General features: G+C 39.9%; 1 protein-coding gene and 1 long non-coding RNA gene across 2 annotated transcripts in view; one reads left to right on the forward strand and one right to left on the reverse strand.

The window, feature by feature from the left end:
• The window catches only part of pkd2l1 (polycystin 2 like 1, transient receptor potential cation channel), a 44,091-nt gene extending 36,227 nt beyond the window's left edge, over positions 1-7,864 (forward strand). The window contains exons 13-15 of the mRNA XM_062975906.1: positions 824-960; positions 3,100-3,199; positions 5,709-7,864. Coding sequence (XP_062831976.1) covers positions 824-960; positions 3,100-3,199; positions 5,709-5,924 — 453 coding nt within the window. The 3' untranslated portion in view covers positions 5,925-7,864. The remainder of the gene's footprint in view (positions 1-823; positions 961-3,099; positions 3,200-5,708) is intronic.
• LOC134297693 (uncharacterized) lies at positions 592-10,660 on the reverse strand. Its single transcript, XR_010004536.1, has 3 exons — positions 10,587-10,660; positions 4,918-8,497; positions 592-3,175 (listed from the first exon to the last, which is right to left on the reverse strand). It is a non-coding gene; the product is annotated as an uncharacterized LOC134297693 (long non-coding RNA).
• Positions 10,661-10,683: the final 23 nt, after the last annotated feature.

The following is a 10,683-nucleotide window of genomic DNA, read 5'->3' on the forward strand; positions in this document are numbered from 1 at the left end:
GAAAGTCCTCCAAAAAATAGAGAGACTGTCACTCTCTGAGGCTATTTATTCCACTGCTGAATAGCACCTACAGAGAAAAATAATTCCTAATGTTTAGGTTCAATCCTTTTTCATAGAATTTGAATCTATTCTAGTCTCCAAATGGCAAAATAAGAGTTTGATTCATTTTTACATCACATTCCTTAAGATATACTAGCATGTTTTTGTTGAAATTCAACTCAACCTCCCATGAAAGTGAAAACCAGTGAATAAAGAAATTGATTTATTTTTTACCTAGCAAGAGAACATCTTTCTAGGAATTTCTAGGTTCACAGTCATTTCTATGATCAATTTCCGTTTGAAACTGAACACAGAATCACAGTGAAGGACCTAGAAAGACTGAGGCCCCTTCCACACAGCTGTATAAAATCCACATTGAACTGGATTATATGGCAGAGTGGACTCAGCTGAACATATTGTGGATAATCTTCCTTGATATTCTGGTTATACAGCTGTGTGGAAGGGCCCTTAGAGAGGTATTATCTCTAGAAATCACTGGGTCATCCAGCATGACTGGAGTAAATCAACCACAAATTTACACAGGAGCAGCTAGAAAATCCTAGACATAACTTTTTAATCAATTCCATGAATTATCAAAACCGCAAAAGGCAAAACTACAAATGTAAAGGGATAACTGTTCAGTGAAAAGCAAAAGGTAATTTCTCCCTGCAATAATTCGGTGAAGAAGCATTCACTAAGAACTGGGGCATACTAACCTGTGCGTGTGATCTGTATAAAAAATGTCCCAACAGGAAAAAATCATTGACTGGGCTTTATTTTCCAGGTTGCTCTGAATGAAGAAATAGAGAACCTGGGGAAATCCTTTGGGGACAATGGCTTCAACGACCCCCTTGCCTTTGCAGACGCAAAGAACAATCAAGCAAATAAGTCTAGCTCGGCATCTGAAGAAGAATTCCAAAGGTATATAATTTTATTTTATGTCACTAAAATGTATCAAACTATAAAAAGGTAAAGGTTTCCCCTGATGTTAAGTCCAGTCATGTCTGACTCTGGTGCTCATCTCCACTTCTAAGCTGAAGAGCCGGCATTGTCCATAGATACCTCCAAGGTCATGTGGCCGGCATGACTGCATGGAGTGCCATTATATAGTATCAAACTATAGATATAAATAAATATGTTTATTTCATAAAATGTATATCCTGCAAAATATGGAAGATCTTTCACTGATGTATAAGTTTTAAAAAATGACAAAACCTGCAGTGCTTCCACAGAGGAGAAGGTGAGAAAGGGGGCCCAGGTCTCAATTTGATGATCAATACTGTGGTCATCAGTTCAATATCAGTGCGGGACAGCTTCAAGGCAGAATGTTCGAAATTGCAATTGGATTGTTTTGCTGGTGTAGACAATTCCTTTGACTGCAGCATGGACTGTAGGTTATTTTGGAGCAGCTGCTTTGGATCAGTCTCTTCCTAAATAGTGAAGGACAATAGGAATGTTAACTATTCAAATAAAATATTAACTCGTCAATAAGTATGCAAAGTGATCTTGTAGCACTTTTGAGAAAGAAGTTGTTAGCAGAAGCTTTCCTAGAATGTGGGTGCATACATATTGTAGAATTGATGAAGATAGATCCCTCTTCAACTGCTATGGCTCAATGCTGTCAAATTCTGGAATTTGTAATTTGGTAAGGCATCACAAACTTTGGCAAAGTATGCTAAATACCTTGTAAAACTCCCATGATTCCACAGCATTGAGCTTCCTAAAAATTATTAAATGAATTTTGGTTTGGGATTAAGACAGAATTTCCTCCCATTTCTGAAATAATAATAATAATAATATATTTTATTTATATTCCGCTCTATCACCCCATGGGGACTCAGGGCGAATTACAGAAAACAAATACGTCAAGCTTTCAATGCCGTTATACAATTAACAAGGACAGACCATACACAGACATTTCCCATCTTATTTCTGGCATCTTGGAGGCTGTGCTCAATTCCAACCACAAGGGAGTGCTGTTGTCCCATCGTCCATGCCGAGGAGTTTTGTCATCCTTAGACGTCTTCTCAGTCAAAGACGATGTCTTTAAGGGTGCTTTTATTACCTCACTGCTAAAAGCAGTACCTATTTATCTACTCACATTTCTGCTTTTGATCTGCTAGGTGAGCAGGGAGCTGGGACTAATGACAGGTGCTCACCCCAACCCGGGCTCAGACTGCCAACCTTTCGATCGGCAGGATTTTTCTGCAGCTAGAGATTTAGCCCTCTGTGCAAAGCCCCGCCCCTAAATGGCCCTAAATGGTCCTAAACTGATTTCTACCATTTTGTGAAACAGTGTTCTCAGTATTGACAATTATGAAAGTAAAATATTGATCAGCTCTAAAAACATTGAAAATTTTCTACGTCCTGCAGTATCAAATAGTCCACCAAGATGTAATTCCTTATGTAAAAATAAACAAGCATATCCATCTCATTTCTAGGCAAATTTGCTGTCATCTTTCATCAGTGGCAAAATATGTATACCAAGGAATTGTTTTAAAATAAATTCTTTGATAATTTATTATCAGTAAATATTTGATTTGTATACTTATTTTATATACCTATATACGAGGTATCTGGGCTCACCAAAATGGGATCACAAGTCGAAAAAGTTTAGGAAGCCCTGATGTAGACCACTGCTTTTACCAGAGCCACATGAGAGGTACAGTAGAGTCTCACTTATCCAAGCTAAACGGCCCAGGAGAAGCTTGGATAAGCGAATATCTTGGATAATAAGGAGGGGTTAAGGAAAAGCCTATTAAACATCAAATTAGGTTATGATTTTACAAATTAAGCACCAAAACAAGTAGTTCAATACGCAATTATGTTATGTTGTAATTACTGTATTTATGAATTTAGCACCAAAATATCATGATATATTGAAAACATTGACTACAAAATGGCTTGGATAATCCAGAGGCTTGGATAAGCGAGGCTTGGATAAGTGAGACCCTACTGTATATGGAAACAGACTAGTTGATCCATGAAATTTCTTTACCAAGTAGCAAATGTTATAAAATGAAGGAAGCTTTCTAAGATTCTTCTTTCATTCTTCCACAGACTTTTACAGCGGGTACTGCACTTGGAGCATTCCATTGGTGGCCTCATATCAAAAACGGAAGCCTTGGTTCTTAAACTAGAGGGCACAGACAAAAGCAAAGTAAGAACAAAGACCCAATGTGCAAGCTATTTGATGCTAGGTTGTTGTGAGTTTTTTGAGCTGTATGACCATGTTCCAGAAACATTTTCTCCTGATGTTTTGCCCACATCTATGGCAGGCTTCTTCAGAGGTTGTGAGGATGTTCTCACAACCTCTGAGGATGTCTGACATAAATGTGGGTGAAATGTCAGGAAATAATGTTTCTGGAACATGGTCATACAAGCCAAAAAAAACTCACCATCCAGTGATTGTGGCCATGAAAGCCTTTGCCAACATATTTGATGCTAGGAAGCTAGGGCTGGATTTACATTTCTCTATATCCCAGGAACTGATCCCAGATTATCAGTTTTGAACGGGATTATATGAGTCTGCACTGTCAGATAATCTGGGATAAACATATAATCTGGGATCAGATCCTGGGATATAGGGCAGTGTAGATCCAGCCTAGGAATACTATAACTGCACATTTAATTTGATAACCTCCAAGATCTCTTTTAAATCTCAAATTCTCTCAGCAAGCTTCTTCACAACTGAAGCAAAGTAAATGACCTTAGGACCAGACTGAAGTGTTTGTGATATTTTTGTGACTCTTGATACATAATCCACAGATATCAAACAGCATATATTATATGCTTTTATGGTTGCATTGTATCTATGTTAAATATGTAATTCATAGACGTATTTAACTATGTTATGTCCTGCCACAAGCCAAAAGAAGAGGCGGGTAATAAATTTTAAAATTATTATTATTATTATTATTATTATTATTATTATTATTGTATGACACAGCAAACAAGATAGATATGCTGGATTTCGTTTCACAAAATCACAAGTCGAACACTTCCCAAGTGTCTAGGACTGTGTGATGTATTTTCGGATGATGCGTGCAGATCCCAGTAGGGTGGCCTTTTGCAGTTGGCAGATCGTAATTTTGTCAATGTCTATTGTTTCCAAATGCTGGCTGAGATCTTTTGGCACGGCACCCAGTGTGCCCATCACCACCAGGACAACCTGCACTGGTTTCTGCCAGAGTCTTTGAAGTTCAGTCTTGAGGTCCTGACAGCGGCTGAGTTTTTCCTGTTATTTTTATTGTTGTTGTTGTTGTTACTGTATGACACAGCAAACAAGATAGATATGCTGGATCTCGTTTCACAAAATCACAAGTCAAACACTTCCCAAGTGTGATGTATTTTCGGATGATGCGCGCAGATCCCAGTAGAAAACCGCACAGTTATGAAATTATATTATTATTATTATTATTTGAACCACATCCTACACAAGTTTATAGTCCTCAGCAAGCAAATAGATAAGCAGATGAGTTAGCTGGCAGGGGAAACCCTTCCCCCATTGTCCTCTTTGTCTGCCTGTCTCTCTCTATTCTCTCTCTTTATCTCCAATTTATTAGACTGATACTTCCCAGAGACATGCATTTTATTAGTAGTAGTAGTAGTAGTAGTAGTAAATTATATTTATTATTATTATTATTATTAATAATAATAATAATATAAAAGCAAACTGCAATTGCCTCTCCTAGCTTCTGTGTTCTTCCACATTAATAATTTTTGCCATTTTGACCATATGCTGATGTTGCTTGGCAACATGTGCCCTGAATTTCATCTGTGAAATATTGGTGGGAATACACAGTCGAACTGTGGACGTTTGCTTTTAGATGTAATAATGCCTAATTAGCATCCATCAACTAATACAAGGGAAATAACCTTTCAGAGCCTTGTTCCAGGGAAAATTGGCACTTCCTTTGATGAAAAATACTTGAAATCTAGAAATGCTTGTAGCCTAGAGGGAAGTGAAAAGAAATTGAAATGAAATATAATGGGGAAAAGAACCACTCAGCCAGGTGGACTAATCCACCAGTACACAATCACCATCAAATGCCAGATCCAGATGCTTTTGGAAGTTCACCATGTATTCTGTATCTTCCACTTTTAGACATAGTGGTGCATCAGATGTGCGGAGAAACATCTCCATTCAACTTCCAACCAAGAACAATTCTCCATTAAAACAAGACACACTGCTCATACATGTCTTGTATTCATCGATGATTACACAGCCCAACCAAAAGTTTTGGTGTTTTGGTTTTCTGGCAGGTTTTTGGGGGTATTTGGGGCGCTGATTCAGAAAATTGCACTGCAATATCATGGTATGGCTATCATGATTTCTATGGGCAAGCAGATGGTGACTGGTTGATAGCATGTGATCAGTATCTCAAAAATTAAAGCTGATGGAGTGAAACAGGTACCATTTTTGGAATCAGCCGGTCAAATAGACCCCAAAACCAGACTAACATTTGAAGCATCAAAATGTGTGTAGGCTTCAGCCCCTACAATCTGCAAATGTGGAACAACCTGAAGAGATATCCTTGGATAGTAACAAGTGGGAGGTTTCATGTTTCCCATACATCACTATGAATCTGGTTTTAGAACATCAGGAGAACATCACTTTCTTTTTTAAGGTTCTGAATCTCTCTACCATTCCCTATCCTTCCCTACAGGTTGAACATCTCAACGAAAAAAGTCTGATCCCTCAGAAAACTGCAAAGATCAACAAGAAAGAAGATGGATTGGAGGCGTTTTTACAGGAGAAGAACATCACTATGAATTCTTTGAGTGCTAGTAGCAATGCTGTCTACCCCATCCTGTCCAAGACGGAGCTCGCGGGATCTCAGTTGCCCAAGACTGTTCAGCTACAATCTAATATGAACATCTAGTACATGCTGCAAATCCCAATGCTTACTATCCTCCCTGCTATTTCATGACTTGTAGTCTGGCCTGGACTTTAACTATACTTTTATATCAAAAGTTAGGAATTTCCCCATCTTTGTTTACCGAAAGCAGATACAGATGCTAATATACATGCACATATAAACAGCATAATTTTCAAGTCACAACCCACATTTTTCAAAATCCAATTGTCACAGGGACAGAAAGTGAGGTGAAATCTTCTGAACAGGGGTACCAGCAGCAAAACAAACAGGGCATGGGTGTTAACCTTTACCTCTGTTAGCCAAAACTTTAAATAAAATTGGCTGGAGTTACACTTAAAAATGTACCTGTTCCAACTTTGAACCCATTGCTCGGAGTCCTAGTGCCCTGGAGACTAGGACTCAGAGCAGTGGGTTCAAATTACAGGAAAGGAGATTTCACTTGAACATTAGGAAGAACTTGCTGACCATAAAAGACGTTCAACAGTTGAACTCACTGCCTTGAACTGTGATGGAGCTTCCTCCTTTGGTGGCTTTTAAATAGAGGCTGGATGGCCATCTGTTGAGGGTGCTTTGATTGTACTTTTCCTGCATGGCAGGGGTTTGGAACAGATGCCCCTCATAGTCTCTTCCAGATCTATGATTCTTTTGTCCAAATTTAACTCAAGAACAAACCTACAGAACCTGTCTTGTTTGTAACCTGGGGACTGCCTGTGTTCTTGGCAGATATCAGGATTGTTGAAATCCCCATCACCACTACATCCCTCCTTTCTGAATGTATGGCATCATCCAAGTCCTCAGTCTGACTTGGAGATCTCTAGCAGATCTCCCACAATAATGTCCCCGTTACTTATCTCCCCCTTTTTACCCAGAAACTCTCAACCTGGCTTCTAGGATCCCCCACAAGTATAAATATCCTTCACATACAATGTTACTCCTCATAAGAAATAGGTTATACCACCCTACATTCCAATCATGACACCTCCTATCAAGTTCAGTGATGTCAATTATATTTGCTTTAAGATTGTCATTCCCCTTGTTCGTTCCTCTGCCTTTTAAAAAATAAAATAGTCTCAAAGGCACAACACAAAAATCTGGACAGTCTATGCCTATCAGAATTAGTTTCCCAATAGATGTCAGGGTAATTGAATTCCTCCGTACCTATTAATTCTTGTATTTTTTTGAGATTTATTTTTTAAAAGCATTTTCTGCCCTCTTCTTGGCTTGGTTGCCTGTAGCAGACCTGTCACAAATCTACTTCTTTCATTGTCTGTGTTTACCTACCTGTAAATGCTTTTGACTGGTCTATTCTGATCATTCTCATGGATTTAATTACATCGTTGTTGTTTTTGGGGTGTTTATTTTTTTTTTACTTCTTTCCCAGTGAAGTCTAAAGTCATATGCAGAACATAAGTCATTGCACCCAAGAGCTGGATTCACTGCTATCACCTGTCATATCACTTGTCTGTGTCCTTCCAACACCCTGTAGAGGCCATAACCTAAAGTCTATTCTCTGTTTCCCTAATTGGCTTTTAAATAGTGAATACTGTGGTTCCTACATAAGGAGAAAGGTGGGATAGAAATCAAATAAGTACTTTGAGCACTTTGATGATATCTGTAGATCTGGTGCCTGCTCCAATTCAATGAAGGTTCACTGAGGAACATCTTGGGCATGAATTCTCATGCATATACATCTGAAACATGTTTGGGTAATAGTTTAGAAGAGTTAATCTGCTAAATCATATCTTTGCAGTGGTTGCTATCACACAATGTTTAATTGTTGTCTCTTTAGGTCGGTGTACCACTAATGTTGAGAGCTTCATTCTCTGTGGCTGTTGTTATGCAGTGTGACCATCTGCTATCTGTATTCCTATAAGAATATTATACCTCTAATTATAAGGCATAATGTAACTTGAAAGAAGTAAAGTATTTTTCAATGAAGAGTATATGCTTGACTCTGGTAGTTTTCTTTCCTGAGCAGAACCAAACAAATAAGGTTTCTTTCTTTTCTTTTAAAATCATACATCAAATAAACAATTGCAATGAGATGCAAGCAGACTGATTTAAATTTTACTGTCCATATTTGGACATCATAAAAAGCACTTTCCTGTGGTTGTGATGGTGCTCCATTTGACATGTGTAATCTTTGTGATTCATAGGTAAAGGTAAAGGTTTTCCCCTGACGTTAAGTCCAGTCGTGACCGACTCTTGGGGTTGGTGCTCATCTCCATCTCTAAGCCGAAGAGCCGGCGTTGTCCGTAGACACCTCCAAGGTCATGTGGCCGGCATGACTGCATGGAGCGATTCATACATTGGTCCAAATATGCATATGTTATTCTTCCCTTCTTTCCAACAGTAACACCAGCCTCTGCCTAAAAACCTCCTGAAAAAGAGACCCCTCCACACTCTGAGGCACTGTCAACTAGCTCTTACCATCAAGATGTTCTTCTTAACCTTTAGATGGATTTTGTTCCTGTAATTTGAATCCATTGCTCCGTATCCAAGTCTCGCCTTCAAGCTCCACTGCCGCTGCTGTTGTTCCCACTGCTCCTCCTCCTCCTCTGGCCTGCTGCACGGTGCTACAAGAGGCCATTCATTGAATGGAGCCAAACACCATCCAGCCTTGGATCTAGAGCAGGCATGGGCAAACCAAGGCCCGGGGCCCAGATGCAGGCTCCTGGGTGCTTTCCTCAGGCCCTCCTAATTTTCCCTGCCCTCTTGTCATAAGGACACGGTGGCATGCCGCATCCTTATGCCAGAAATATGGGGGAGGATGGTACGTAACACTGAGAGCCCTCTGGAGAGCTCTCAGCCACTGTGTGGAGGACCCACTGTGTGGAGGACCCTTATGCCAAAAGGACGGATCAAGGAAAGCAGGGCTGAGAGCCCTCCAGAGCACATTCAGCTGCCCCCTGCTTGCAGCATAAGGATGGTACGAGCAGCCTCATCCTTTTGCTAGGAGGACAACCTGGGGATGAACCAGGCCCTGCCCTGGCCCCTCCTGTCCCTGTCTTTTCCCTGGTCCTACCCACCCAGCATGTGCCCAGCCACCCTCCCTCCTGGCCTGGCCCTCCAGCTGGGCCCACAATGCGGTCCCAAGGCAAAAAAGTTTACCCATGTCTGAGCTAGAGTCTTTTTCCTTCAGCCGTCTGCCCCGCACCAGCTTATACCTTCACTCAAGTATAAGCCGAGGGGGGTTACTTCAGCCTAAAAAAGGACTAAAAAACTCATCTGATACTCGAGTGTTTATGGTATTTAAAATACACTAGAGGATAAAAATTGTGCAGTGAGAGCTGAAGGAAATCTAACAGACAAACTAGTGTTAATAACTGGAACTCTACAGCCAAATGACAGGCAATCGTATTTCCTGAAGTCAGAGAATGGGAAACAATTACCAGTTCATTTAAACTACTGTCAAATTTCCATGTTCTTCTAACTGCTGATCAGAAAGTGTTGGGTGTTGGATAATCCAAAACGTTGGATAAGTGAATGTTGGATAAGCGAGACTCTACTGTATTGTATTTCTTCATCTCTAAGACACATGTGTTTTTCTCACATAAACATCTCAAAAATGGGATGCAAGCATGTGGACAATTTCAACAGAAAGGAGGAAACATGAAAATAAACACAATCTGGCTACCAGTATTTTTTTTAAAAAACTCTAAAATCAGGACAGTAAATAAAGAACAAGACTCAGAAGACAAAGGAGTTCCAGATATGAATCAATTGGGGCCAGCTAACACCTCCCAACAAAAGATCCCCCCAGGCAGGAAGCAGCCAGGCATTGAAGCTGCAAGGCTTTCAATGCTAATCATGCTGGCCAATTACAATATTCACGCCTGCCTCAAACAGATACCCTGGACATTCCACATATAAAGTAGAGTCTCACTTATCCAACATTCGCTTATCCAACATAATCTAACTTGATGTTTAATAGGCTTTTCCTTAATCCCTCCTTATTATCCAACATTCTGCCGGCCCGTTTATGTTGGATAAGTGAGACTCTACTGTATATCAACCCCACTTGACTAGTTTCCAACAGACCTTGCAACTTCTGAGGATGCCTGCCACAGATGTGGGCAAAACGTAAGGAGAGAATGCTTCTGGATCATGGCAATACAGCCCGGAAAACTCACACCAATCAAATGTAATGACATTTTTCTCAGTTCAAGTGTGTTGAGGCCCTAAATGCTTTAAGTGCCCTCAACCTAAAGATGAAAGCATTCCAAACAACCCTATTCCCACAGCCGTATAAAAACACATACAGTAGAGTCTCACTTATCCAACATAAACGGGCCGGCAGAACGTTGGATAAGCGAATATGTTGGATAATAAGGAGGGATTAAGGAGAAGCCTATTACACATCAAATTCGGTTATGATTTTACAAATTAAGTACCAAAACATCATGTTCAACAAGAAATTTGACAGAAAAAGTAGTTCAATACGCAGTAATGCTATGTAGTAATTACTGTATTTACGAATTTAGCACCAAAATATCACGATATATAGAAAACATTGACTACAAAAATGCGTTGGATAATCCAGAACGTTGGATAAGCGAGTGTTGGATAAGTGAGACTCTACTGTATATGTCACACTGGAGAATTGATTATCACTTTGCACTGCATTTGTACAGTATCCACAAAAACTCGTGCTCAAATACAAACCAATTAAGCTTTCAAACCCTGTCACGTTCCTCCCAGCTGACGAACGAATTCCCCGCATGCGTAGTAGTTGCTGGAGACGGAGCCAGAAGAGCATCTC

The sequence above is a fragment of the Anolis carolinensis genome, chromosome 3 (assembly GCF_035594765.1).
Source record: "Anolis carolinensis isolate JA03-04 chromosome 3, rAnoCar3.1.pri, whole genome shotgun sequence".
In the NCBI taxonomy this organism is placed as follows: Eukaryota; Metazoa; Chordata; class Lepidosauria; order Squamata; family Dactyloidae; genus Anolis; species Anolis carolinensis.